The sequence below is a fragment of the Setaria viridis genome, chromosome 1 (assembly GCF_005286985.2).
Source record: "Setaria viridis chromosome 1, Setaria_viridis_v4.0, whole genome shotgun sequence".
Classification (NCBI taxonomy): Eukaryota; Viridiplantae; Streptophyta; class Magnoliopsida; order Poales; family Poaceae; genus Setaria; species Setaria viridis.
Genome location: NC_048263.2, coordinates 23678342 through 23704498, shown reverse-complemented (window position 1 = coordinate 23704498; position 26157 = coordinate 23678342). Strand labels below are relative to the sequence as shown.

General features: G+C 44.3%; 4 protein-coding genes and 1 pseudogene across 4 annotated transcripts; 2 read left to right on the top strand and 3 right to left on the bottom strand.

The window, feature by feature from the left end:
- Positions 1-1201: 1201 nt before the first annotated feature.
- Positions 1202-4736, bottom strand: LOC117851874 (PLASMODESMATA CALLOSE-BINDING PROTEIN 2). Its single transcript, XM_034733787.2, has 3 exons — positions 4227-4736; positions 2740-2773; positions 1202-1855 (listed from the first exon to the last, which is right to left on the bottom strand). Exons 1-3 carry the CDS (start codon positions 4555-4557, stop codon positions 1669-1671), a joined length of 552 nt encoding a protein of 183 aa, XP_034589678.1. The 5' UTR covers positions 4558-4736; the 3' UTR covers positions 1202-1668.
- A 1045-nt stretch (positions 4737-5781) lies between these two features.
- LOC117862236 (cytochrome P450 76T24-like) lies at positions 5782-7753 on the bottom strand (annotated as a pseudogene).
- A 3384-nt stretch (positions 7754-11137) lies between these two features.
- On the top strand, positions 11138-15434 carry LOC117835756 (replication protein A 70 kDa DNA-binding subunit C). The gene is made up of 2 exons (XM_034715432.2): positions 11138-11671; positions 12900-15434. The coding sequence occupies exons 1-2, from the start codon at positions 11178-11180 to the stop codon at positions 15277-15279; spliced, it is 2874 nt and encodes a 957-aa protein (XP_034571323.1). The 5' UTR covers positions 11138-11177; the 3' UTR covers positions 15280-15434.
- A 260-nt stretch (positions 15435-15694) lies between these two features.
- On the top strand, positions 15695-18121 carry LOC117855043 (cytochrome P450 89A2). Its single transcript, XM_034737322.1, has 3 exons — positions 15695-15711; positions 16445-16502; positions 17636-18121. The coding sequence occupies exons 1-3, from the start codon at positions 15695-15697 to the stop codon at positions 18119-18121; spliced, it is 561 nt and encodes a 186-aa protein (XP_034593213.1).
- Positions 18122-22463: 4342 nt separating this feature from the next.
- LOC117840880 (fruit protein pKIWI502) lies at positions 22464-26044 on the bottom strand. Its single transcript, XM_034721417.2, has 5 exons — positions 25389-26044; positions 24030-24129; positions 23837-23932; positions 23671-23751; positions 22464-22748 (listed from the first exon to the last, which is right to left on the bottom strand). Exons 1-5 carry the CDS (start codon positions 25943-25945, stop codon positions 22686-22688), a joined length of 897 nt encoding a protein of 298 aa, XP_034577308.1. The 5' UTR covers positions 25946-26044; the 3' UTR covers positions 22464-22685.
- Between the last annotated feature and the right edge of the window lie 113 nt (positions 26045-26157).

Sequence of the window (26157 nt, the reverse complement as noted above, 5' to 3'; positions counted from 1 at the left end):
GCTGAAAATACATTGGCTTTCAATTATAGATATATATAAAATTAAGTATCTAAAAAAATATTTTTTAAACGACAAGTAAAAAAATTCAGATTATGAACTTGAATTTAAACTGGACTTTTTTACGAACAGCCGCAAGTTGAAGACGCTTTCAACCGGAAAAAAAACCACACTCATTTTTAAAATTCAATTTCAAATAATTTTTTGGTAACTTCAGCTATAATTTCAAAGGAAACCAACTTTGAGCCATAAAATTGATAGATTGTCAGCCAAAGAAGTAGTACGTACTACTTCTACCATTTGGCTCCAGATGCAAGCTTTTCTTAAGCAGATTGAACTCATTTCCCGACAGGCAAAAAGATATCATCTACCACTTAACTATAACTAAACATCTACTCCCTCCGTTTCAAATTATAGGTCACTTTAGTTTTTCTAGATTCATAATATTTTGGAAAAAGTGTACTTTTCATCCTTCAAATATTGTAAAAGTGTGATATTCATCCCTGATATTTTATTTGGTGCAAATCAACCCCTTAACTAACTAAAATGATACATTTATCATCCTCACCTTGTTTAACAATTGTCTAGTGCCATGTAATATCAGTTTAGATCATGTAATCATCTTACTAATCATTGATTAGCCACGTCCAATGTTGAGTCAATTGCTATAATATTTTGGTGTGAATCAGTTCTATTAAATTTTTCAATAAAACTTTTATGGATAGTTAATTTAGAGGATTTACTGAATTTTTTGTGGGCTCTATATCCTCAACTCATCATATTACATTGCTAAGCAGTGATTAGTCACATGATTACGTGGCATAAACTATCATTAGATGATACTAAACCATTGTTAAACTAAGGTGGGATGATAATGCAGCAGTTTAGTTAGAAAGGGGTTGATTTGCACCAAATAAAACATGAGGAATGAATGTCACACTTTTGCAATACTTGAGGGGTGGAAAATACACTTTTTTCTAGTATTTATTATGTATAAGACATAAGCAGGCACGTAGCTATGCACCTAGAAAAGTCAAAACGACCTATAAATTGGGATGGGGGAATATATCTCTATCAAAATCATCATGTAATTCTATTTTCCTAAAACTTCTGGAGACAAAACCAATCCGCTTTGAAACAAAAATTAGCAATAGAAAATTAATAGCTACAACGTAACAAAATCGGGACACCAAGAAAAAAAGAATTAGGGTGCGTTCGGTAAAACTCCATCTGATTCTGATTCTCTATGAGAAGTGATTCTCTGATAGAAGTGATTCTGTGGCTGAAAGTGATTCTGTTTGATTCTCTAGTATAAATTCTTAAAATCAGGGTGAAGAATCACTTCACAGAATCAGGAAAAACTACTTTTTTTTTAGCTTCCAGCCTCTTAGTTTATTTCAAAGAATCACTTCACAGAATCAGCAGAGAATCACTTCTTTCTGAAAAACCATTTGGCAGAGGTGTTGCTGAAATCAGCAGAGAATCACCTCTGACCTCTGGGAATCCAACTGACGGCACTCTTGCCTTTCACTTGAACGGCAGGTTACAACCGCTACCACCAACCAACCAATCCCCTGAGACAAAACTGTTGTGGTGTCTCTTATATCATGATGCAAATGCAACATGGAAATGCTCTACAGAGTCTAAAACTCTAACTAGATCGTCCATGCATCACCACAAGTGCAAGAACATGTACATGAAACAGGACAGAGCAAGAGACAAGAAGGATGCGGCAGCTGGAGCTTCAGCATTGGAGTCGGTTGAATCGATGTCAGGTGGGCTCAGTCCTCCAGTGCCCGGTGGTGACTTAAACGTGGTGCCAGGGATGGAGGATGTTGAACCTGACTGCCCGGCGGTGCTGCAAACAAGAATTACCATGGTCAATATGATTCTGTTTCAGCAATGAATGTATAACTTCTGATGCATAAATCGTAATAAACTAAAAGAACCACACAAATTATTTTTATGTGGTCACCAGGCTAATAAAATTAAAATGCAGATCTACATAAATCACATCCTTTTTTTTTTGTAAACTCTTGATTTAGATAAAAGGGTTCAAGGTTCACCCCAGAATCAACTCTTCATTGAAAGGCTCCAAACTATTTATCTTTTTCTAATAGCTTATTTTGTAACACCACTGATAATGCACTATGTTTTTACACAAATAATGCAGCACTTCCTCGTGCTGCCGAATTGCCTATTGGAGCAATATCTGACTCTGGGACTCAATTGAAAAAAAAAATAACCATGAAATCATGATGCATGCTCTCTAGTATCTTCATTTTTTGGGTGCTCTTTTGCATAAAAAGTATCTATTATTGCCATCCAACAAATCATTTTTTAGCATGACAAGGTTACAGGAAGCAAGAGACAGGCAATCAGAACAAAAATCCTGTGAATTTGCGCTTAGTATCCTAACAAATTCTACTAGTGTATCCATATGTAAGATACCAACTGACAAATGGCCAATGAACATATTCCTTAAAATTAAGAAAACACTTCCAAGTATAATACTTTGAAGGCTAAGCAGCTACCTTCACAAATGAGTTATGCGGGTGTGTGCTACTTGTCTTTTGTAATTTTATCTGTACATGTCTATGTACATTAGAAATATTGAATTTCTACAAGATAAAATAAGTTATGGAATGAACCAATGAAGTTAACTGTCATTAGAATTTCCACATTGCCTGAATCATTTATGCACTTCTTAAAATGGAGGCTAGTATTATGTAATACATTTACCTTGGAGATGAAGGGTAGGTGCATGATCCATAACCTGAAATGCAAAATACAAAATGAATAAGTTGATACCCCCATATACTTCTAAGATCTGTGAGAAGATATTGCAGAATGTGTCATAAGAAAAAGGGACAAGGGGAGGGGTCAAGAATGGTTCAACTGGCTGTAGTCACGCATATAATGGTAAATGCACACATCACAGATCCAACATATCTAAAATAAACTTTAATTGAACACCACAAAAGATCAAATGAAAATACTAAAACTAAAATGTAACCACCTATGAGACATATATGTGCAAACTCGGTTTTTATGTAGAGTCATGCTACACTTCTCAAAGGGAAAAGTAGAATCATGCTACATTAGCTCATCTCATGGCCATGCATATTCCCTTTCGCATGTCTTGTATATTTGTAGTTCAGCGCAAGATGGAATTACATTTAGTTGGATGTTTTTTCAGTGAAAAATTCAATTCAAGAAAAAACATTATTCAGTAGCCAACATTGACTAATATTTATTCATAAAGCACATGTACATGATCAGAGTATAGATTAGAAATCGCTGCACTTAGTTCTCTGATAAGGAACCTCTGTTAATCTGACCAACTAACAAATACACCACAATAAGAGATAGGCAAGCTCTACTGAATCCTAATGAATACTGTGTACAATTTACGTGCATACATCTTTCATCCTCTTGCAAAGTTGCAAGAGTTCTTGAACACTTGAACATAACTGTGAAGGCGAAACTGGCAATAAACATGCATGACCTTACAGTTGCCTCCTGTTCAGTGTACTGTATAGCAGTTCTACTTTCTCGCGTGTATTATCTCAACCCAAATACGTCTCGTGGTAATATGAAACAAAACACACTCTTTTGTTTAGCATCGTGTTGTACTTATTTGGGTTCACAGCAATGCTCTTACCCACGCCATGGACTAGATAAAAAAGGCCAGTCTAAAGTTATCGATCATGTCAATGCTGTTCATCACTCACTTCCTATTAGTATAGCAATACAACTTTCACCATGCCTTCCAGGCATTCCACACAAGCCAAGATGTCCACTACCCTTAGACCTCTGAAAATGGATCTAAGAGAACACTCATTTGACACATCTCACATTAACTCCCCAGCTAGTTTTTACTCATGATTTTCTCTTATAAAATTGATACTATTCTCATGTAAAAGAAAAATAGTGAGGAAAAACTAGTATTAACCAGATGAATGAAAAGATATTATGTGACAAATAAAGAAATTAACTCAGAAGTCCTAGAAAACAAGAAAAGCAACCGGCAGTTCAGCAGAGTATGGTTGCGCAAAGCAAAAGAGACAGAGGACGTACTCCAAGACCGAACACAAAAGCAAAAGCTAAAGGGGGACGCCGGAGACGGATTGATGCCGCACTGATACGGCAACAGGACGGAAGGTCGCAAGGAAAAAGGGAAGCGCCGCACAGTGAAGAACATGAACAAGGCGGAAAGTTGTACTGACTGGGGTCGGTGAGCGTGACGGTGGCGGTGCCGGCGAAGTCGCAGGCCCCCGGCGCGGCGCGGGAGCGCTGGAAGATGGAGTTGAAGGCGTAGGAGGCGTGCGCGGCGAGGGTGTTGGGCAGGTAGCAGAGGCCGCTGGCCTGGATGGGCGCGCAGTCGGCGCCGCCGGCGGGCCCGCACGCGTAGTCCAGCGCCAACTGCAGCGCCTTGTCCGACGCCCCGCTCCGCGCGATGCACCACGCCGCGCCCGCCGGCCGCGCCAAGAGCGCCGCCAACGCCACGGCGACGAGCCACAACAGCGCCGCGGGGAGGCACCCGCGCCGCCGCAGCATGTGGTGGGAGAGGAGGGGACGGAGCGGAGGACAGAGAGGACGGCGGCCGGGGAGAGGAAAGGTGGTGAGAAGGGAATGTGGGAGGGAAGGAGGGCGATGGGTGTGGGGATATGGGAAAGAGACGGGGTCGTGGGGGCGGCAGGAGGATCTCCTTCTCCCGCTCCTTCCTCCCACAAGCTGCTTTCTTTTTTTCCTTGGTTTGGTTTTCCCTTTGCGTGGACGGATGGATGTCGGGTTGGGCTGAATTAGGCCTGGTAAAGCATCCTTGTGTTGTTTCAATTTTGTTGTTGATATGATGATGATGATGCCACTTTTTGCACTGTACTTCTTTCGTTCAAAATGTGATGTGTTTTATTTTTTAAATCAAATTTCTCCAACTTTGATAAAATTTATGACCAAATAAGGTTTGCTAAATCCATCATGAATATATTGTTAATAGTATATTTATTTCATATTACGGATATTAATATATTTAAAAAACCTTGTCAAAATTAGAGATTTGATTTATGATAAAATTAAACACCCATACATTTTAAAATGGAGGTAGTATGCATCTTGACTAACTTTATTTCATCTTTTGATTTTAGTTCTGCCTTTGGAAGTCTAAAGCTGAAGAAAATGCCATATTCTCAAAAACTATTATAAGAATCCAGAGTGTCCTTTACCATTTGGATCCAAAGTAGCTTCAAGGAGATTCTGAGGTGACACTTTGAAGTTATCAACAGGAGGAGTATACACCCGACATCCCAAGGTAGAGCCAGTCATGCATCATGGTCAGGTGCCCCGGCCCAACGACCTTTGCCAAATCCCAATTTGAAGTATCTGATTAATCTGCATATGCATTGGGAAATTTGAAATATCTGAAGAATCTGCATATATGTGGGGGGCTTACCTCACCACCCAAAAGTATCTAAAGTATTTGAGAAGTGTGTTTGATATTGGGCTGTATGTCAATTTTTTCTTATTTTAGCATCATTTTGTATGTGGTTGTATGTCTAGTTATTTGCTATTGTACAGTCAGACTTGCAATAGAATAAGCTTTATATTCAATAGTCAGACAAATATCTGAAAATATTTCATACTTTCACTTTGAAACTATGGGAGATAGCATCACGGATGGGTTCTTTGGTAGAAATATTTTCCAACTCTCGATTTTTATGGGTCTGTACCCCCTTCTGGGAGAGGAGAATGTTTCGAGATTGGTACTCTCTTATAAAGTGGTCATGCTAGCAAGGCATCATTGCTGCTGTCTCCTTTTTATTAGTATTTTCATCATGTCACAAGTTTCACAGTTTTACAATCCACTATTTCAATTTATTACTTCTAAAATTTCTGTTGTACCACACTTTTTTGACTATTGTAACATACATTCACAGGTCACGCTTCTTGGCGATCGCTTTTAACGGAGTAGCCATAGAAATCACAAGTCCAAACTTCTCGGTCATATCAACACCATTTTCCATGGCCTCTTCAGGAAGTATCCAATCGAATTGATGCAGCAGCGACGCAAGAATCAAATGGACCGTTCTATACGCTAGCGGCAATCCAATGCAGATGCGACGCCCGCCACCAAATGGAATTAGCTTGCAGTCCTTACTCGAAAAGTCACTGCCTCCATCCATGAACCTTTCAGGCATAAACTTATCCGGATCAGTCCATACGTCAGCATCTCTATGAACTGCCCATATGTTGAGTATGATGGTGGTTCCTTCAGGAATGGTGTATCCTTGCACTTGTACCGTGGCCTCTGCGCGATAAAATGTCGTCGCGACCGAAGGGTAGAGTCGAAGTACTTCTTTTACCACAGCTTGAAGATAGGGAAGCTGGGCAATGTCGGATTCCTCGACTTGTGTTTTGTTGCCAAGAACTCTCATGAGCTCCCCCTTCACCTTCTCCATCACTTGAGGGTTCTTTAGTAAAGCGGCCATTGCCCACTCAATTGTAGTTGAGCTTGTATCTGATCCCGCGACAAACATGTCCTGTGATGCATCGATAAACTGAAGGACATCAGTGTGTGTGAATTAACCAACGAACGTTGCCCACCCAAAGGTTAGCAACTGAATATTACACGAATTATTATCATGTGAGATGTGACCAACCTAAATACTCTTTTCCTATGTTAGCAGCTGCCAAACTTGTGAAAGTTTTTAATTAATTTGATTTGATCACTGAAATTCTAAAACGTCCTCTATATATTCAGATCATATATCTTAAGATCGGGTCCATAAATACACGGCGTTTAGGACAATCTAGTTAGTTCAGATATGGACGGAGTATGTGTGTACTGTACCGTAAACAATCCTTTGATTGTAGAGCGATTGATCATAGAGCCCTCCTGCTGCCATTCATGTTCCTTGTCAAGCACCGCGTCTAGCATATCATTCTTGGGCGGCTCACAAGCTTCCCGATCGAGCAGCCGCTGCGCAAACAGCTCGTCCAGTATCTTGTGTGCATCTGCGACGAGCGGCCCCATCCTGCACCGCAGACCCTGCAGGTCGGCCGCCGCGATCGCCGGGAAGAAGTCGGAGACGTTCGGCGTCGCGGCCAGGATCGTGGCCTCCTTCACGGCGTCGCTGAGCCCGCGCCGACCACCAGGTGACGGCGGCGGCCCCGAGTCGAGGTCGACGGAGAACATCATGCGCGACAGGATGTTCATGGCCGCGGGCGCGCCGCCTGCTCTGAGACGTGGAGCAGCATCTCGCTCACCTTCCGCTGCCGCAGCGGCCCCAGCGCGTCCAGCCGGCCGGGAGCGAAGAGCTCCGTCGCGCAGAGCCGCCGCAGGGCGCGCCACTTGGCGTGCGGCGGGAGCGCGATGATTGAGTTGGCGCGGTGCCCGTTGGCGAGCCAGGCGTCGATGACGGGGCGGTCGGCCAGGACGGCGTTGTGCCTCTGGAGGACCTCGCGCGCGGCGGACGACGAGGAGACCACGACGGCGTGGACGACGCCGAGCCGGAGGGACATCAGAGGGCCGTAGCGCTCGGCGAGGCGAGCCAGGGAGCGGTGAGGGCTGCCCCGTCCGATGGTGAGGAGGTTGCCGATGACCGGCAGCGGCAAGGGGCCAGGGGGGAGACGGCGGCGAGCGTTGGCCATCAGCTGGAAGGCGTACGTGGAGATAAGGATGAGACCGAAGGGCAGAACTATTGCTAGCAGGAGGGACGCCATGGTTCCGGCAAGCAGCTGGTTGATCATGCCAGGCGCTGATGCTCCCGTTTATTTATGCCCACTTAGCTGCGCCGACAGTACCTTTTTTAGGCCTGGTTTGGTTGTTTGCTTATTTTTAAGCACCCGTCACATCGAATGTTTAGATACTAATTAGGAGTATTAAACGTAGACTATTTACAAAATCCATTATATAAGTGGAGGCTAAACGGCGAGACGAATCTATTAAGCCTAATTAGTTCATGATTTGACAATGTGTTGCTACAGTAAACATTTGCTAATGATGGATTAATTAGGCTTAATAGGTTCGTCTCGCTGTTTAGCCTCCACTTATGTAATGGGTTTTGTAAATAGCCTACGTTTAATACTCCTAATTAGTATCTAAACATTGATGTGACACTTGCTTAAAAATAAGTAAAGGGAACCAAACGCCCCCTTACATGGATTGTCTATCAAATACTTGGGTGTAGAGGGAGCTCAGTCTTAAATGAGATCCCTCCTCCCTTATTCTCTCCCCGCACGACCCTTATCCATTCACAACGCACGTGAGGAAAAGGCTGAGCCCCCGCCGCCTCCACCTCTCTCCCCTCTCCAGCACCCGCCACTCACCTCCCACCCTGCTTCCCAAAATTAACCCTTTTTGACATTGCACCTCCCCCGGTGTCTTCTTCACCAAGTCCGGCCAAGCTTCCCAGCGGCCACCAGCTGCCCGCTCGGCTCTAGCGGCGAAACACCGCCTCTGCTACCGCCGCCGACCACGACCAACGCTAACCTGTTGGTCTTCTACACCCCCGCCACCTCCACTGCGGGGGATCTTCCACCGCCCGACTCCGGCGGTGCCCTCGCCGCCTCCACTTCCCACCATCTCTTCCGCCTCTACCGCCGGCCGGCGAGCCACCCCAAATCGCCCTTTAGGTCCATAGGGCACAGGTAATCCCCCAACCCAAAACCCCTAAAGCTCGTCGGAGGAGTCACTCATCTTTGCCGGAGGAGGAGAAAAGCATGCCTGGTGTCCGTCAATTGGTCGGAAAATCGAGTGTTGCTCTTCGAAACACTCGAGCACAGTTAATATGATAAAAGAAGTCACAGATGTTACAAGTAGATGCTATGCTTCATGGGCACTGCCGAGTCACACAAAACAAAATAAGAATTTTTCACTACAGTACAGTTCTAAAATGAAAGGCCAAATATGGGAGGTGGAAAATTGCATTGCTGACATCTCAAGCGACACTACTGTGACCAGCACCACAGCCCCCCACCCCACCCAATTTCACCTATTGGTACTCAAAAGCCAATGAAATCCCAAACACATTATAAATAGCACACGGCATGAAATTAGCAAAATGATACTAAAAAAAGAGATAATGAATTACTTATATTTTACTAAAAACGGCATCATTTAGGGCAGCCTATTTAGCATGGCTTCGACTCCTGTAAAAATGAGTACGGGTGTGGCTCCTCCAGTGAAGCGGCTTCTATAAAAATGCATTACCGCATTAGGCTGGTTATATTAAATCGGTCTGAGTTCTGCTGTCTTTTAAAGATTTCACGTTTCTAAAACTGGCAAGCAAAGTTAGAGCAACTTCAAGAGTATCCTGTAAAATTCTTCCCTAAAAATATGTATTAGGGGATCTACTAAAAATTTATTTCCCCAAAATCATATCATCACACGGCAGATCCCTAATAATAAACTCCCTAACACTTCAAAACTAGCCCATCAGCACGTGTGGGCCCCTCAATTGGGCCGCCACCTCCCTTCCCCCTCAGGATCTGTTCTACGGCGCCGCCGCCCTCCACCGCCGGTTCGCCCTTCCCCGTGCCTCTTTTTTTTTTTGCCACCGCTCCTACCAGCCAAATCTATCACTACGTTGTGCAATTGCAATAGGAGATAGGTAAAACAGATTTGTTATGAGCCGACGAATACATTCCATGCAACTGGTGCTGAATTCATCGTTAGATGATGATTGCACGTGTGGGCAAATGAGCACAGGGGGAGGAGGATTGGGGAAGATTGGAGCGACGGATATATATATGCTGGGCGACGGGGGAAGGATTCGGGACGATGAATATCTACGGGAAGTTTAGGAGTGTTGTTGGAGCCTATTTTTTTTTCCTTTTCTCCCTAATTGAGGTATTGGACTAATAAAAGGGAGCTTGTGGAGTTGCTCTTATCAAAGAGCTTGTCGAAACTGACCCGACTACTTGATATACTATAAATCAAGGCCTAGGTCTCAATAACAAGATAATCAACTTGATTGATGACGCAGCTGGTTTCCCCCCACCTACAAATCTAAACTTGTACGTCTCACTAAATCCCGCTGATTTCTCAAGTGGCAATGGGTGAGCCGAACTATGCTTACCTGTAAGCCTGAAGCTTTGCTGTGATTGCATCCCTGGTCAAGTCTCGAGGTACTCCCATTCTTGCCCAGTTTACAAGTAATCGGATCGCATTCTGACATTAGCTAGAGGGATTTGGTATCTGGACGAGTTCCGATCGAGCTTATGTTTTTATGTTTTTGAATCATTCGCTGGTGGCGGGTAACGGTCATGAGCTATCAACAACAGCTTTAGAAATATGACAATAAATGACCAATCAGTATAGAGGGCTTACGAATCACACTTCCTCCGGTCTCAATGAACTAAGTAAGTTATCCCAACGTCATATATTAGATTAGGAATATAAGATAGGGACAAAAATAAGCCTTCATATTTTCATTTACAGGTTAGAAATAATTGAAATGTTAATCAGCGATAAAAACATTATTGCGAATCACACGGATGCAGACGCTCACATACACGCACGCACACTTGCCCCTACAAACATACGTACGCAACCCTATCCCTATGAACATCTCAAAAGACTGAGCTGGCAAATTCTTAAGATTGACAAAGTCACCACTAAAGCCTCACTATCGATGGGCATGTCATCTGCCACTTAAAGAATAGCGCCAGTTAAATTCTAGAATAAATTCAGAAAAATACGAGTACATACGCTGAGTTGAGAACTCAAATCTGGATGGTCAGGTTCCACTGCAACTCTGGGAATATTAAAAAGAAACTTGAGGCGGCAACGTGCCATAGAAGATAAAGACCATCATGAACGAGTTTATCAAGCAGCTGTGCATGATCCATAGGAGGTGCTAGGTAATAGCTATATGTTTTTTTTGGGACATGCTAAAGTTTTTATCACTAAATTTTTGTTTGCCAGGGGTCCAAGGAATAATCTAACGAGTTCTTCAAACTTGCTATCAAACGAGCGTTAAAACAAAATTTTTGATAGGAACGCCATGGGCTACAAACAACATTAGAAACGTTAGTGAGGTCAGTCCAGCTCACTGTTAAGAAATGGACGGGACGAAATAGAAGGTGTGCATGTCACGGTATCCAGGCGTCCGGACCTCTCCTGAGCGTGCTTCCCAAAATCTGAAACACCGTCCAAGTGCATAACGTACACCTGATCTATGCACCGAACCCACATCTCTCCCTCCCAAACCGCCTCGAGATCCGCGGAACCGCCGCCCGCCTCATCTACTTCACCTACACTAGTCCGGGGTTCCGTAACCATTCCGAACGGAACTGAGAACCTCGCCCAATTTCGAAATCCTAGTTGCGGCGGAAGCTTCTGGAAGGTTCGCCTCGGCGGCGGGTCCTCCGGTTCGATGGAGGCCGCGGCGCAGCTGACGCCGGGCGGGGTGCGGGCGATCGTGGACGGGGCGCTGCCGGCGCAGATCCAGCCGGTGCTCCAGGTGCTGCAGGTGCGCCAGGTAACCAACCCCAACCCCAACCCCAACCCCAACACCTCGGAGCGTTACCGCATGACGCTCTCCGACGGCGTCCACTCGCATCAGGCCATACTCGCCACCGCCTTCAACCCATTCGTCTGGGACGGCACCCTCCGCGTGGGCACCATTGTCCACCTCAACGAGTTCATCTGCAACACCATCCATGATAAAAGGTGAGTGAGCGTCCTTGCCACCACCCGTCTGCCCTGCTTAGTAGTTGGATTGGATCTTCCTCGGTGGGGATTTAGGGTTCACTGTTCATGAGTTTGCATTAGTTGGAACTTGGAACCGGAATTTGAGACAGACTAGTGAAGAAACTGCTGGATTTTGGAGATGACGCGTATGTGCGAATTTCCTGGGGAAAGCATGCTTGATATTTGTTCAATTTTAGGGTTTATGTGTTGTGTATCTATATTTTGTTCACGTGGAAGTCCTCTGCCATTTGTTTAGCATAGCATATTTCAGAGTCATCATTATGTTCTAGCTGAATTGGGTTGTCCTTATTGTTAATCACGTTGGTAAAATGGTGGAGTTCGGTGTAGGTTCATTTCTATGTTTGGTTTTTTCAGTATTTAATGTGGATGCTTGGTCAAGTATGTACACATTATGGCGATCTCATCACCTTGATATGTTCTAAGAAGGTTTTCATTCTGATTGCTGTATTAAACTAATGAAACAAGCCACAGCACATGTTCGCATGAGCCAAATGGAGAACTAGCTTTCGTAATAAGTCTGGAACCTAGTTTGATCTTGTTGCTAAACTTAAGCATGTACAATTTTAGGCACAATTAAGATACAGATTATCATTGTGATGGAATAGATAGGCTGGATATAATACCTTAATGTGTGTCAGTTTGTCACTTGTTCAAAAATTTGAACTCATTTAGAGCTTGCCACCTTTTTAGTGTTTATTTGTGGTTTTGTGAACTAATTTCTACATCTGTTTAGTTGATGTTATTTAAGGGGTGTTTGGTTCCACGGACTAAAGTTTAGTGCCTGTCACATCGAATGTTTAGATACTAATTAGGAGGACTAAACATAAGCTAATTATAAAACCAATTGTATAGATGGAGGCTAATTCGCGAGATGAATCTATTAAGTCTAATTAGTTCGTGATTTGACAATGTGATGCTACAGTAAATATGTGCTAATCATGAATTAATTAGGCTTAATAGATTTGTCTCGCGAATTAGCCTCCATCTGTGCAATTGGTTTTGTAATTAGTCTATGTTTAATACTCCAAATTAGTATCTAAACATTCGATGTGACAAGGACTAAAGGACTAAACTTTAGTCCGTGGAACCAAACACCCCCTTAGAACTTATTGAATACCTCTTAAAGGGATGAATATCCTAACTTCGGATTGTTGATGGTTCTTTACTTCTTCCCTTCTGTAATCAGGATCATCATTGTGTTGAAACTTGAAATTCTGCAAACTGAATGTGCCATAATCGGGAGCCCCCAAAACTACTTGGCACAAAGTCTAGAGAAGGTACTAGATCCCAGCTTATCGGCAATTGCTGCTCAAAAAAACATTGGAACCGATTTCGGTGGCCCAGGCATGCTGGGGTCTTCTATTGCTCCGAGGGCAGAGCAGGCTTCCAACAATCTACCATATGGTGTACCCTATAGTGGTGCTCAAGGCATAGTGAGTTCTTCCATTGGCCAGACATTAGAACCTGATCATAACAATGGCCGGGCAGTAGTACCTGATCATAACAATATGTTCACTGGAGGCTCTTATGGTACAGTATCAGCACAAAACACTGTAAATGCAAGTATGGTGGAACCAAGATCTCAGCAGCCTTCTCTGAGATCTCATCATAACCAACGGTTTACTGTTAGTGGCACACGTGAGGCCTTGACCCCTCCTAGCAATACTTATGAGCACCCAGAAAAGCCTTCATACCAACAGCTGCCTCCAGGGTATATCAATAGAACCCCTGTTGCTAGGAATGTATCAACATCCCGTGTTGTCCCAATAAGTGCATTGCATCCGTATGATACTAGGTGGACAATCAAGGCTAGGGTGACTGCTAAGACTGCTGTCAAGCATTGGAACAATGCCAGAGGTACAGGAAGACTTTTCTCATTTGATCTCCTTGATGGAGAAGGTGGGGAAATTCGTGCAGTATGCTTCAAAGAAGCGGTTGATCAGTTTTATGACCTAATTGAAGTTGATAAGGTGTACTTGATATCAAGAGGATCTGTGAGGCCTGCACAGAAGCAGTTTAATGCTTTGAATAATGATAATGAAATAACTCTGGAGGCTTTAACCTCATCTGTAGAGATTTGTTCTAGTGATGATTATAACATTCCTAGGGCGCAGTACAATTTCCGGCAGATCAGTGAAATAGAGAACATTGATAGTCAAACTGTGATAGATTTACTTGGTGTTGTTACATCAGTTGGTCCTTCTGTTTTGATAACGAGGAAGAATGGCATCGAAACCCAGAAAAGAACCCTTCAACTGAGGGACATGTCTGGTTGGAGTGTGGAAGTGACCTTTTGGGGCAACTTCTGTGATGTTGAAGGTCAGCAGCTGCAGCTGCAGTGTGATTCTGGTTTGAATCCTATACTTGCTTTAGTAGGTGCCCGCATCAGTGATTTTAATGGCAGATCGGTGAGTACAATCAGTTCAACCCGGTTAAAAATAAACCCAGACTTTTCTGATGCTGATAGGCTGAGGCAGTGGTACATAGCTGAAGGAGAGAACACTGCTTGTGTTTCTCTATCCCGGGAACAATTTAATTCAGTCCAGGCTGTCCGCAAAACAATTGCGCAAATTGGGGATGGAAACTTGGGACGCGATAAGGCAAACTGGATCACTGTTAAGGCTGCAATCTCACACGTACATACTGACAGTTTTTGTTATCCAGCATGCCCTTTGATTTTTAATGAGAAGCCATGCAACAAAAAGGTCGTAGATTGTGGTGATGGGACGTGGCTTTGTGAAAGATGTGATAAGAGCTTTGGAAACTGTGAGTACAGGTACGCAGTAAGGTTTCAAATCCAAGATCACACTGGCACTATCTATGTTACTGCATTCCAGGAGGCTGGTGAACATATTTTTGGCTGCACGGCACAAGAACTTCACACAGTAAGAAATATTGACCGGGATGATGCCCGATTCACTGAGATCATTGAAGGGGCCCGTTGGCATCCAAATCTATTCAAGTTGAGCATCAGGGAGGAAAGCTTCAATGATGAGCCACGTGTGCAATGTAAAATTGTTAATGCTGAAAAACTGGACCCATCCAAGGAGAGCAGCATCCTTTGTAAAGATATTGACAGCCTTTTGCAGGGCAGATCAGGCCCAAGCACAGGAGATCAAGGCAACTTTGCTACTAACATTGGTTTCAGCAAGTCTCCAGGTGGTCACAATGTGCTTACCTCCAATAATGCCTATGGCATGAACGTGTGTGGCGTAAATCAGTTTGGGCAGAAAGGAAGCGTAAGCGGGGGGATGTCTACTCCATCTACATGTATGGATAATCAACAACAACCGGGAGCTGGAGGCTTCATAGGCAACAACTATGGTTCTGCTGGTAGCAATGTTAGGTTGGATCTATGCTTCAAGTGTAATAAGCCTGGGCACTATTCTAGAGACTGCCCACAGCAGGCTACTGCCCCACAGCACCAGGCATATGGCAATGGTGCTGCATCAGGAGGCTTTATGGGCGGTAACTATGGCTCTTCTGCAGCTGGCAATGGCAGGCCGGGTTCTTGCTTCAAATGCAAGCAGCCTGGACATTGGGCTGGGGAGTGTCCTGGGCGCTAATTAATAGAGTAATTAATGTGCCAATCAAAAGTGTATGTGTATATATTGTGATGCTACTTCAAAAGTGTATATGTTGTTACTAGTTGTGTTACGCTATTTTGTAGTTTTCTCTTCCTGCACCTTTCTTAACAAGGATAGTAAGTTCGCGTACTGCACCTTGTGATTCTTTTTCTGAGAGTTTGAAGAATCAGTTTTACGGTGGCGTGGGATCTCTGCTTGGCTATGCATGGTATGGATCTACATTCTTTTTGGGTAGTAATCTGAAGATATCCGCGTTACATGGAGGTGGTGTTTGGGTAGAGATTGGGATAGGGAAAGGGAAATAGAATGGGATAAGAAGGGGAGGGTTAGGGTTAGGGAGATGAGATCTTATGCCAAATCCATGTTTGGTTTTTTCTTGAACCGGGTTAGGGATATGTCGTGGGACCCACAGTAATTACAAGAATAAAATACCAACTTTTCTCCTCCGTCACGCCCAGCACACCCATGACCGTTTTTCCCCACGGCATGCTCCATCCCGCACCTTTGTCCACCCGGCAGGGCAAGCAGCAGCTCCGCCGGTCACCATCTACACTCGTCTCCCCATATGAAATCCACAGTCAGCACGATGTCCTGGACGGAATGCAGAGCCGGGCTGACACGTTTTCGTGTTGCACTCGAACTACAGGCGTGGCCTTGCCGAGCCATATTGGATTTGCCGGTAATTTTTTTGAGGCCATGGCTTCTTGAACAGTCTATCAACACCTTATCCTTGCGAGTGGTACATCCCGGGAATTAGAGCTTGCGAAAGAGCAGTGTAACTAATTGGGAAATATGCAGAAAAGCTGTTCAAATAATATGATAGGTTTGAGACACCACCAGAGATATCTTCATCAGAGCATTAGAGGAGACGACCCAACCTTGAGGAAACAAAGGTTCACAAAACAATCAATAGAAAGACACTCTCCCTTTACCATGAAATCTAGCACCTTTGCTACCTATTGAAACCAATTTGAATTAACTCCGAATTTCCAGATGCAAGCTTCATCTTCTCAAACGTAACTCACACCTGGCATACAGTACATGGATATTGAACAGCCTGGGCACAGACATCTAAATACTTATTCTCTTTAATTATGAATCAGTTGCTTGCATGTTATATCTAACCACTTGATCTGTGATTCAGAGTATGGGATGATTGCAAAGACCCAAACAAAAGAGGTTTCGAAGAGGATGATCAGCGGGTACATAGCTGCTGTCCTTTCACCATGTTATTTGTGACCTTTGAATCACTTCCTTTTTTTTCTAAACTTATTCTTAGTTGCAGGATATTGAAAAAAGAGTAAAATATATGAGAATGGCGATTTTACTTGTCTCCATGTTTCAGTTTGGACGAAGTGTACATCGTGGCCATTAAACTCTACCAACTACGCTGATATGGTCATTAGATCCTTAATTGTACGTATCCGGATCGTCTGGAACAAGTTTGGCTACGTCTGCTCATCCAATGTGGTCAAATTGTGGCATATATATTGTGTTTTTATTTTTTCCCCCAAGATTTATAACTAACTGAATGGTTACATATCCAAAGATCCTAAGCATGCTTGCAGCTAGATGGCGAGCTAATTTCATTGCTCATGTTTCAAGAACCTCTAATATTAATTGTTGGCAACTTCAGGTCCAGTCCTAGATAAATAGGGAATTTGTGTTCGACAAGAGGATTAAAGGGTGAGCACATGCTCAAGTAGGGCTCGCTCGCACACAAAGATTTAGTTAGGTTCATACCCTGAGCAGGTAAGCTTCACCAGCAAAGCAAGGTTGAACTGAAGGCTTGTGGCGACATGAGCAAGCTTGAGAGTTGATGATTAGGGTATAGTGCATTGGTTCATTCAGCATCTTGTTCTTGTGACATGAACAATGCAATAGGTAGAAAGAAATAGTGAGATGTGTCTCATTTGTTCATATTCTAGCATGTGAAGATAAGGTCTGGATGATTCAACCATCGTGTAAAATTGCCCTACATCTTGTTATTCTGCACATAGATGAAGAGATTGTTATCTCTTCAGAATATAGAAGGGGCCAACAACAGAGAGGGACGAAAATACAAAAGAGGAAGTGAAGGGAATAATGTTTGTTGTATAGAACACCAATACATCATATAAGTACAAATACATATAATTATGGGCCCATAGCTATATCGACATAGTCGAGCGAGTTTAGTAACCATGATTTACACTTTTCTTAGTATGATGACCAAATTGAAACATGAAGACAACTACAATGGCCACACGTGCCTTTTACTCTTGAAAAAAACTAATATATAAGTGATAATCCACCTTTGAGAACATCTAAGAAATCTCGTACACAAAAAAGACAGGCACCGCGGCATGACGTACCTGCACTGCGTCGTGCTCGAGAGCCTCCGCATGCACCCGCCGGGGTGTCGATAGCCCAGCGCTACGTCCGCGCCGAGGACGCGGCCGAGGTCGCCGGCGTAGCGGCGGTTCCGCCCACCGGCCTGCGGGTCCACTTCATGCTGGGGGACATCGGGAGGGACGGCAAGACGTGGAAGGGCCCCCACGAGTTCCGGCCGGAACGGTTCATGCCCGGAGGCGAGGCGGAGGACGTCGGCCCGTTGCCGGGGCCCAAGGAGATCAAGATGATGCCGTTCGGCGCGGGGCGGAGGTTCTGCCTCGGAATGGGCCTGGGGATGCTGCACGTTAAGCTCTTCCTGGCGGCGCTCGTCCGGGAGTTCGATTGGGCCCCGCCGGCGGGGGAAACCGTCGACCTGACGGAGTGGGACGGGTTCTTCAAGACGATGAGCAAGCCGCTCCGGGCGACCATTACCCGCGTGACGATGTAGAGGATATACATATGTTGTATTTCATGTTTTCTTTTGTGGTGTTTGCGTGGTTTCATTTCTTGTTGTTTTACTACCTCCATGTTTCTTGAGACCCGAGGAAAGAAATTGGCATCTGTCGTCTGGTTTTTCCTTTACATGGAAGCTTTTACACCATATTTTTATAAATTCTGAACTTTCTAATAATTCGTGGTTAAGCAATTATTTGTGATAGCTACTCACTCCATTTCAAATTATCAAATTATAGGTTATTTTGAATTTCCTAAGTTCATATATTTTACTATAAAGTATATATATTTAGATGCATATGCCTTTTATATTTATTTGTGACCAGCAGGAAGGCCAGTACGTTTACGCGCACATCTCCAGCGTGGACAGGACCAGCTGGTCTAATGCCGGTAAAATCACTAGTCTAGAATTCTACTCCCTTCGTTCCAAATCACTATTCATTTTGATTTTCTAGTATATAACTTTTAGTAAGCACCTAAATATATATTATGTCTAGACACGTACTAAAAGTTATGTATTTAGACAAATCAAAACGAATAGTAATTTAGGATGACGGGAGTAAGATAGAACCACTGTAGTGTATTAAAAGGAGACGGTGCAACAATACCATTCCAGCACTCTTCAGAAGAGCAGAACACCAGATAATAATGAGCTTAAAGCACCGAGTAATAACGCACTCCATGGTCCTAGGAGATAGCCGGCCATGCCGAGTAAAATACAAGCTAAAGCATTGTTCTGATACAATCCAACTGACAATATACATCAAACATAAGTTGGATTGTTCATACAATTAGCGCACATTTAGTCTTGAGACGTCATGCATCAAAACAAAAGGTTAATTTCACAGAAACAACTGCCGCCAGCACAGAGGATTGCCATGGGCAGTCTTCAATCAAGTGTCCTGCCTGATCACATTGGAGACACACACTTTAGCGTGATGTATTTGAGCAATGAAGAGCCATAGAAGCCCTCTGCAGTCTCCCCTCCTACAGGCTGTTGCTGTCTGACTGCGAGACAAGATACTGTGCACCACCAATGTTCATGGCACACGCATATCTGGAATTCTGCAGCCTCTGTTGGATTCGGGCTTCCAAAGCTGAGAAAACAGAGCCCGTGGAGGTGCGGGGCACCAAAGCTAAGCCTGGATTCTCCAGCAAAAGCTTGTTGATCACGCTCAGAAGGCGATGACTTTCAGTGGATGGACACACCTCTTCAGCCTTCACGATGGTGCACTTTGGAAGCTTTGTGTCACTGAATGCCTCTGGGTTCAACTTCACCTTGAATACACACTCACGAAACTGAACTCGCTCTACGACATTGTCAAACTGGGCACGATCCTGCTTCTCATATTTCATTGTGTAGAGATCCTTTGCTGTTAGGCCAAATATATCCTCCCCAGCCTCCTGCATGCAGAAGCCCAAATCAAACCCGTTGAATCCTTTAGCTGAACGGAAATCCGGTACCTATAATCACAGGCTACAAAGGTCTGGTTGCATGCATTGCAGTGCCACCACCTGTCGCTGCTACTAGCAACCTCCCCATGGCACTGCCTACCATTCACCACCAACGGGCATGCTGCATAACACAAACTCTCAGTGTTTATAATTGAGAGAATAGCTTTGACAATGACCAACGCTGGCTGAACTAAGCATTCCAAAACAGCAGTGATTTCTGCAACTGTTTTCCAGGCAAGTTCTGCTGCCATACCTTGATTAGCAGAAGTTGAGCCTGAACCCTCTGGCAAAAGCATGCCTATCACCCTCAGAAGATGATGACTTTCAGTTGACGGGTTGACCTTTTCAGCCTTGATGATCGTGCATTTGGCGAGCTGTTCATCATTGAATGTCTCTGTTTCTGCCTCCACTTTCAATAGATATTCATGAAACAGTACCCTCTGAATGATATCATCAAATTGTGCATGATCTTTTTTTCTCATGTTTCAATAAGTAGAGCTCCTTTGCTTTGCAACCAAATATCTCCTCACCAGCCTCTTGCGACACGACAGCATAGGTCATACCCGTTGAATCTTCTAGCTGAACAAGAACCAAATACTTGTAATCACAAGTAACAAAGGTCTGGTTGCATCTGCCGCAGTGCCACCACCCATCACCATTACTGCCGACCTTCATGTTGCATTGCCTACCATTCACCACGAGCGGGCAAACAGTACAACAGAAATTTTTGGTGTTTATATATGAGAGAGTAGCTTTAACAATGGCCACATCTTGATTACCTGGGTATGCCAAGTTTTCATAGTTGATTTGAGCAACTGATTTCCTGGCAACTTCTGCCTCTGAAGCAAGGCAAGGATCAACCATGTACATATGACCCTGACCAGCACATGTTAAGTTACTAGCACCTTTCTCCTCAAGACTCAAGGATGTGCCAGACCACTGAACACCTTGTCGACACTCATAGAGTTTGGGACTTCCAGTCACTGCACACTCAGTTTGCAATATTTCAAATTGGGTAAATATGAATAAAGAATTCAGGAAACAACAGGAGAAAAAGGAATGGTCAGTTCAGTTTTCAAGCCATGATCCATGAAAAGCACTTGCCAAAAAGACATGAAAAGAAACACAAAACGGTTATCATGGCACATATGCAGTTACCTTATTATCAGACATGTTTCAAGGAATAAACTCAATGTGAAGAATTGAACAAGTTATGGAAATAGCAACTAGAAGATGAAAAAAGTAATCTCATTTATTCAAATGGTACTGAAATGAAGACCAACACATTTTTTTAGCTTTTCCAACACCTGGCTCGAGAAACAAATTAAATCTGAAACAAAAACGGAACACGAGCTTGAATGAACAAGTTTTGAGAGTATGTGAGAGTTGTTTCTCATTCGATTGGGAGCAGCCCAAGTCGCTGGTCGTCTTACATGGGCTACGGTGCCGCTATGTAAGGGTGGGGCAGGGGTTCGAGGGTTTTCTCGACCTGCGTTAGAAGGTCTTCTTAGCAAAATGCTCGGGGGGCTGTCTTACCCCCCGTAGGTCAAGTTTTTTTTTCTTACAAACGACCGCAGCAAAGCTATGGTTAAATACAGAAAAGAGAAATCCAGAGAAGAAACACAAACAAGCAATTACAACTACCCAGCCGAAGTACAACAGTTTCACTCATCACTAGTCTGGATTTCAGGTACTTCCAGAAAAAAATACAGTTTACGACTAGCTGTGCAAAAAACTTATTTCACCAGTAAGGCAATACTGAATTCAAAACTAGCAAGCATGGTATAATGTATACAGTTCCTCCTGCGCCGTCAAAAAACATGAATGATGGCTAGAAGCAATAAAACAATCCAAAGAAAAAGGTGTGTAGCAATATCTTTGGTTGCCAAAATTGCAGAGCTGCTGCTCTTTGTTCAACAGAGGAATAAGTACTTCAAAGATGGCACCCCAAGCTTTCATATCCTTGGATTCATGGCAATAACCAAGAGAAATATTCACTTCATCAGAATCAATAGAAAGAATGAGAGTATATATGCAAAGCCTGAAACAAAGTTGTCCTGAAGAATCACAATACCAACAAGATTTGTTGAAAAGATTTCAAATATTTTTTTCTCAAAAAAGTAGATGTGGTAGTAAGTTAAGTACGTGCAATACTGCGGTTCAAAATGGTAAACTGGACAAACTCAAAATTCCCTGGTTCTCTGTAAATGCCACAAGGTGGGAAATTAATGTAGATGCTGCCCTCTGCGTGCGCGGATTACAGTGCAAAGGTAATCCTAGTCTTGAATGGTATCACAAATTTGTAAAACTGTTGGAACCTAGCTGTACGAACAGAAAACTAATCCACCAAACCCAAGATCAGAATGCCGGGTGTTATCAAAATAATCCACGGAATTTTGCAGACACCCTCGTCAGAGTGGCCAACTAACATAATGCGATGCGGAAAAAAAGAAGTGCAAGGGAGGGACCCTTCACCTGCGGTTCCCTATGGTGTTGCAGTGGTACTGGAGGAGCCGGAGCACAGTGCCGCGGCGGAGCACCCCGATCGTGACGAAGTGCGCCAGGCCGGAGTCGAGCAGGCCCAGCAGAACGTGGACGCCGTCGGACAGCACCAGCCCGAACCGCGGCGTGGAGGTCGCGCTCCGCGGGAACCCGACCACCTGCAGCACCGGAGAACAGGGGAGCGGCAGCGTGTTTGAAATTTGAATATTTGAGGGGGAGAGGAGAAGAAGGGCGCTTGGGCGCGAAATGTACATGGGCCGTCACGATTTAGACCGGCCTAAACTGAGAAACTGGCAGGTTCTTGTTGGGCCGCTTCATCAATATAAAGTTATAAACCGATCCGTTTGGTTCAGTTTGATGATGCCAAGGTTATGGGTGTCTTTAGCAAAAGCCAACCAAAGGAGATGATGGTTGCCTGAAAAGTAGTCGTCCTCTGCTTACATTACACAAAGTATGTGCAACGAAAAAAAAAATTGGAGCCTTGTTCCTCGCTGAAGCTCGGTGGATATATCCGTGGAACATGGCAGTGAGGTCTAAGCATAAAAATTTACAAAACCAGGCCAAATGAATGGTAGTACAATACAGGAGGCCAGAAATCGTTTCTAGAAGTTGGTCAAAATTTTATCCTGTGATACACCGTCCGCAACAAGGGCTGTGGTGACTTCCTGTAAAGCAGAGGGCATCATAAGTATCATCATCGTGTCGATAAAAACAAGAACCTAAGCAGCTCATTTTGTTCAAAACAAGTTAAACAGAACACCTATTCAGGACATAGCATATTTATCTAATTGTTAAGGTGCAATAAAGATTTCCTAAAGAAATTCCAGAAAATGAAGCATAGTTCAGAATATGTGTTCAAACCGTACGAACAAACTTGCATAAGCATAGTTCAGATCAGTATCTCACATTGGTGAGGGCTTCAACTTAGACATGCAAAAAGGTAGACTCTAGCATCCTAGCTGAAATAAAATTCATTTTGAAGATGATTCAAGCAACTTTATCCAGGCAGTGCGACCATGACAAGTGGGTTGGAATGCATGCATATCAATGTAGCTGATCTGCCTGGCAGAATAGCATGCTTTGACCAGTGGCCCAGGTTTCAGTATCTGAACTCCAGATCAAGTTTGAAGTAGTGTCACATAAGCAGTGCGGAAAACTTCCAAAGAAAAACAAAATAATCCACTATTGTCCTGCCCATCCTACCTAACATACTGTAATTCTTCACAAGATACTAAATTACAATTACAACTCCTCTTGAAAATAGTTAAAGTTTATTGAGACTACCAACAACCAGTGATGAGGATAGCCAACACTATAGAAAGTCCATAGCAACATTTGGTAGCTCTGGATAGAAGTGTGTGACCTCTGGCAGATCCAAAAAGGAATGTTCCGTTCAAATAACTTTAGTAGGTCTAGGTCTGGGAATAAGAGGCAATTTCTAAAATATTGCAGTAAAGTGTATTCGTCTATAATTTGAGGCAGTAGTTGCGTGACTAGAAGCAAGTATTAAGCATAATTTTTCACAGGTTGCAGCATGTATAACAGTAAGGTTATGTAAAGTGATCCTGAAACGGCAAATATGCGCACCTCTTGCATTTGCCTCTGTCCACATAGCACTGCTCCTGTAGAAGATGGGTTTACTATGTTCTTGGCTCTCAAGAAAGCATGCTGCAAAAGTAATGTCATTAGAAGAATGTTTGTACCAGCGAACCAGTAACAAGACAAAATAGTGGTGGAGCATTTCCTATATTACCTGTGCGTATCCACATTCACCTTTCCAACTATCATCTGGTTGTGATAGGACAGGAATTATGTTAAGTCCTGCTGACTCCCAATTCTTAAATCTATCCTGTCAGACAGAAAATTATATGTGCTTCTTGTGAGCTGAAGGCTCCTCTGGTGAATAGATGATTTGCTGACAGCACAATGAGGGGAAATTCACCAACCTGATACGCCATAGTTTTTAGACTTCTGGCACCATAATAAAGTCTCACGTCAGCTCTTTCATTGGCACCAAAACCAAACTCAACAAGTGAACGAATTGTGCTGCATCAAAATACACAGGATTAATTTGTGCAGGAATAGGATCCAATTAAAGGACAGAAAATTAGAGTAAATGCAGAATTTGATTGTCAGTGACAATATGGATGAAAACTGAAATAGTACAATTCATGCTCCCAAAGCAATTGGATTGTCTTGAGGGACCTGACCGTAGCCAAGCTCCAATTGGCACTTGGTGGCTGAACACAAACAGTAGATGTGGTAGCAGGGTTGTTGCCGCCTGCACCAGGTATAGGAGTAGGAGTACAGAACATGGCAAGCTCTAAAGCTGTTAGCAACCACGTAGGATGCATTGGTAGTTTGGTAGTCCTGGTAGCCAGCATTTGGAAGGAAGTTGGTGCCAGGAGAAAGCCAGAAAGGGGATAGCACTGTAGCCAATGGATGGGGAGTAAAAGGTCTAGCTAACAAAGCATCTAAAGGGGCATATCTACCCAAGCCACCCAACCTACTAAATAAAAACATCAAACCAAAGTGATTCTTTGTTGTCTAGGTTCAGCCCTCTCTAAGAGAACTATAAGCAAGGCCTATCTTGATACAGGTAGCTTTGCTTGATGTGTTATTTGAAAAAAGATTGAATTATTAATACACTGATGTGGCATACATGCTAGTCACAAATTGATATGCACTGACGTTGTCACAAATTTGATCCAGAACGGACAAGCACATATTCTCCTTAAAAGAAGAAAAGGGCAAGGAGAATACTTTGCGGTCACCCAGCAGTAATGTTTTGCTAACTGTTTTCAATTAATCAACAAAAACAACAATCTTGTGTCTCAACATGAGGAAATGACAGTTACAGGTACGTGTCCACGAACACTGATTGTGAAAAGCATGCCTTTGATGATGTGATGTAATTCTGACTATATAGGATGGCTAGTATTTTCACATACTACTGATCCAATGTAATTCTGACTATATAGAATGGCTAGTATTTTCACATACTACTGATCCAATGGCTATCTACTTAATGATGATGATAAAAGATGTGCCTTTGATGCGCCAATTCGACTGTTTTCCATAACAATTTCAAACACATGGGGGTATTACTCTATTTTAATCTCTCTAATTTTAGCCTGAGTTTGGCCTCAATTGCTCTTTGGTTCATACTCTGCTGACAATCAGATTATATTTGTTTGATACTGCTCGGGTGAACAAAGGCCGAACAAAAGCAACTACTATCATTTGGAATTATAAAGGCTACAGGAGCAGCAGAATGAACGTTGACTAGAGAAGCAAGAAATTACCTGATCCCCGTCCCGGCAGCGAAGATGAGCACGGTCTGCGCGGCGTCCGCCGGCGTTATCCTCTCGAGTGGGAACCCCTTCCCCATGACTGCGCCGAGCTCCACCACGTCCCCGTCGCGGAGCCCACACAGGCGCTCCGCGGTGGTCCCCGGCACGGACTTGACGAGGAACTCGAACCGCGCCCCGGCGCCTGGCGGCGAGGCGACGGCCATGAACGCCGGCTTGAGCTCCTCCCCGCCGCCGGAGGGCACGCGGATTTGGAGGTACTGCCCCGGCGAGGTGTAGGACTCCGCGAGGTCGGCGGCGTCGGAGAGGTCGACGGCGACGTGGAAGATGGAGCCGTCGGCGGTGGCCGCGCCAACCGCGGAGACGGGCGCGGGCGTCCAGACGGCCGCGTCCTGCTTGACGGCGTGGACGGCGGTGGTGAGCGGGCGGCGGAAGCGACGGCGTAGGATGGGGAGCGAGGAGGCCGTGGAGCAGGAGGAGGGGGAGGGGTGGAGGTGGAGCGCGAGGCGGGGAGGCCGCGGTGGCGCGGAGATGGCGGCCGCGGCGGCCATTGTGGTCGGTCAACCTGGGGGGGGTTGAAGCCGGGGGACGGGGGGATGCGCCGCGCGGCGCTGGCCGAGAAAGCTGGAGGAAACGGATGACCGGAGGAGGAGGGATGTGTGGGTCAGTTGGTTGGGTGATGCAGCCAGCCTGCCAGAGAGGTGAACGGGCTCACGCACGGCCGGCCCACGCTCCATGGCAATCACAATTTCACAAGAATTTC

Bases quoted from the DNA above. Each gene is read 5' to 3' on its own strand.
- LOC117840880 (XM_034721417.2), bottom strand. From the start codon at position 25,945: ATGGCCGCCGCGGCCGCCATCTCCGCGCCACCGCGGCCTCCCCGCCTC. The intron at 24,130-25,388 runs GTAATTTCTTGC...ATTTTGATGCAG, and splicing joins GCTGCCGGGACGGGGATCAG to CACAATTCGTTCACTTGTTG. The intron at 23,933-24,029 runs GTTGGTGAATTT...TCTGTCTGACAG, and splicing joins TAAAAACTATGGCGTATCAG to GATAGATTTAAGAATTGGGA.
- LOC117851874 (XM_034733787.2), bottom strand. From the start codon at position 4,557: ATGCTGCGGCGGCGCGGGTGCCTCCCCGCGGCGCTGTTGTGGCTCGTC. The intron at 2,774-4,226 runs GTCAGTACAACT...TTTGCATTTCAG, and splicing joins CGTCACGCTCACCGACCCCA to GTTATGGATCATGCACCTAC. The intron at 1,856-2,739 runs GTAAATGTATTA...TCTTGTTTGCAG, and splicing joins ACCTACCCTTCATCTCCAAG to CACCGCCGGGCAGTCAGGTT.
- LOC117835756 (XM_034715432.2), top strand. From the start codon at position 11,178: ATGCACCGAACCCACATCTCTCCCTCCCAAACCGCCTCGAGATCCGCG. The intron at 11,672-12,899 runs GTGAGTGAGCGT...TTCTGTAATCAG, and splicing joins AACACCATCCATGATAAAAG to GATCATCATTGTGTTGAAAC.
- LOC117855043 (XM_034737322.1), top strand. The intron at 16,503-17,635 runs GTACATAGCTGC...CAAAAAAGACAG, and splicing joins TCGAAGAGGATGATCAGCGG to GCACCGCGGCATGACGTACC.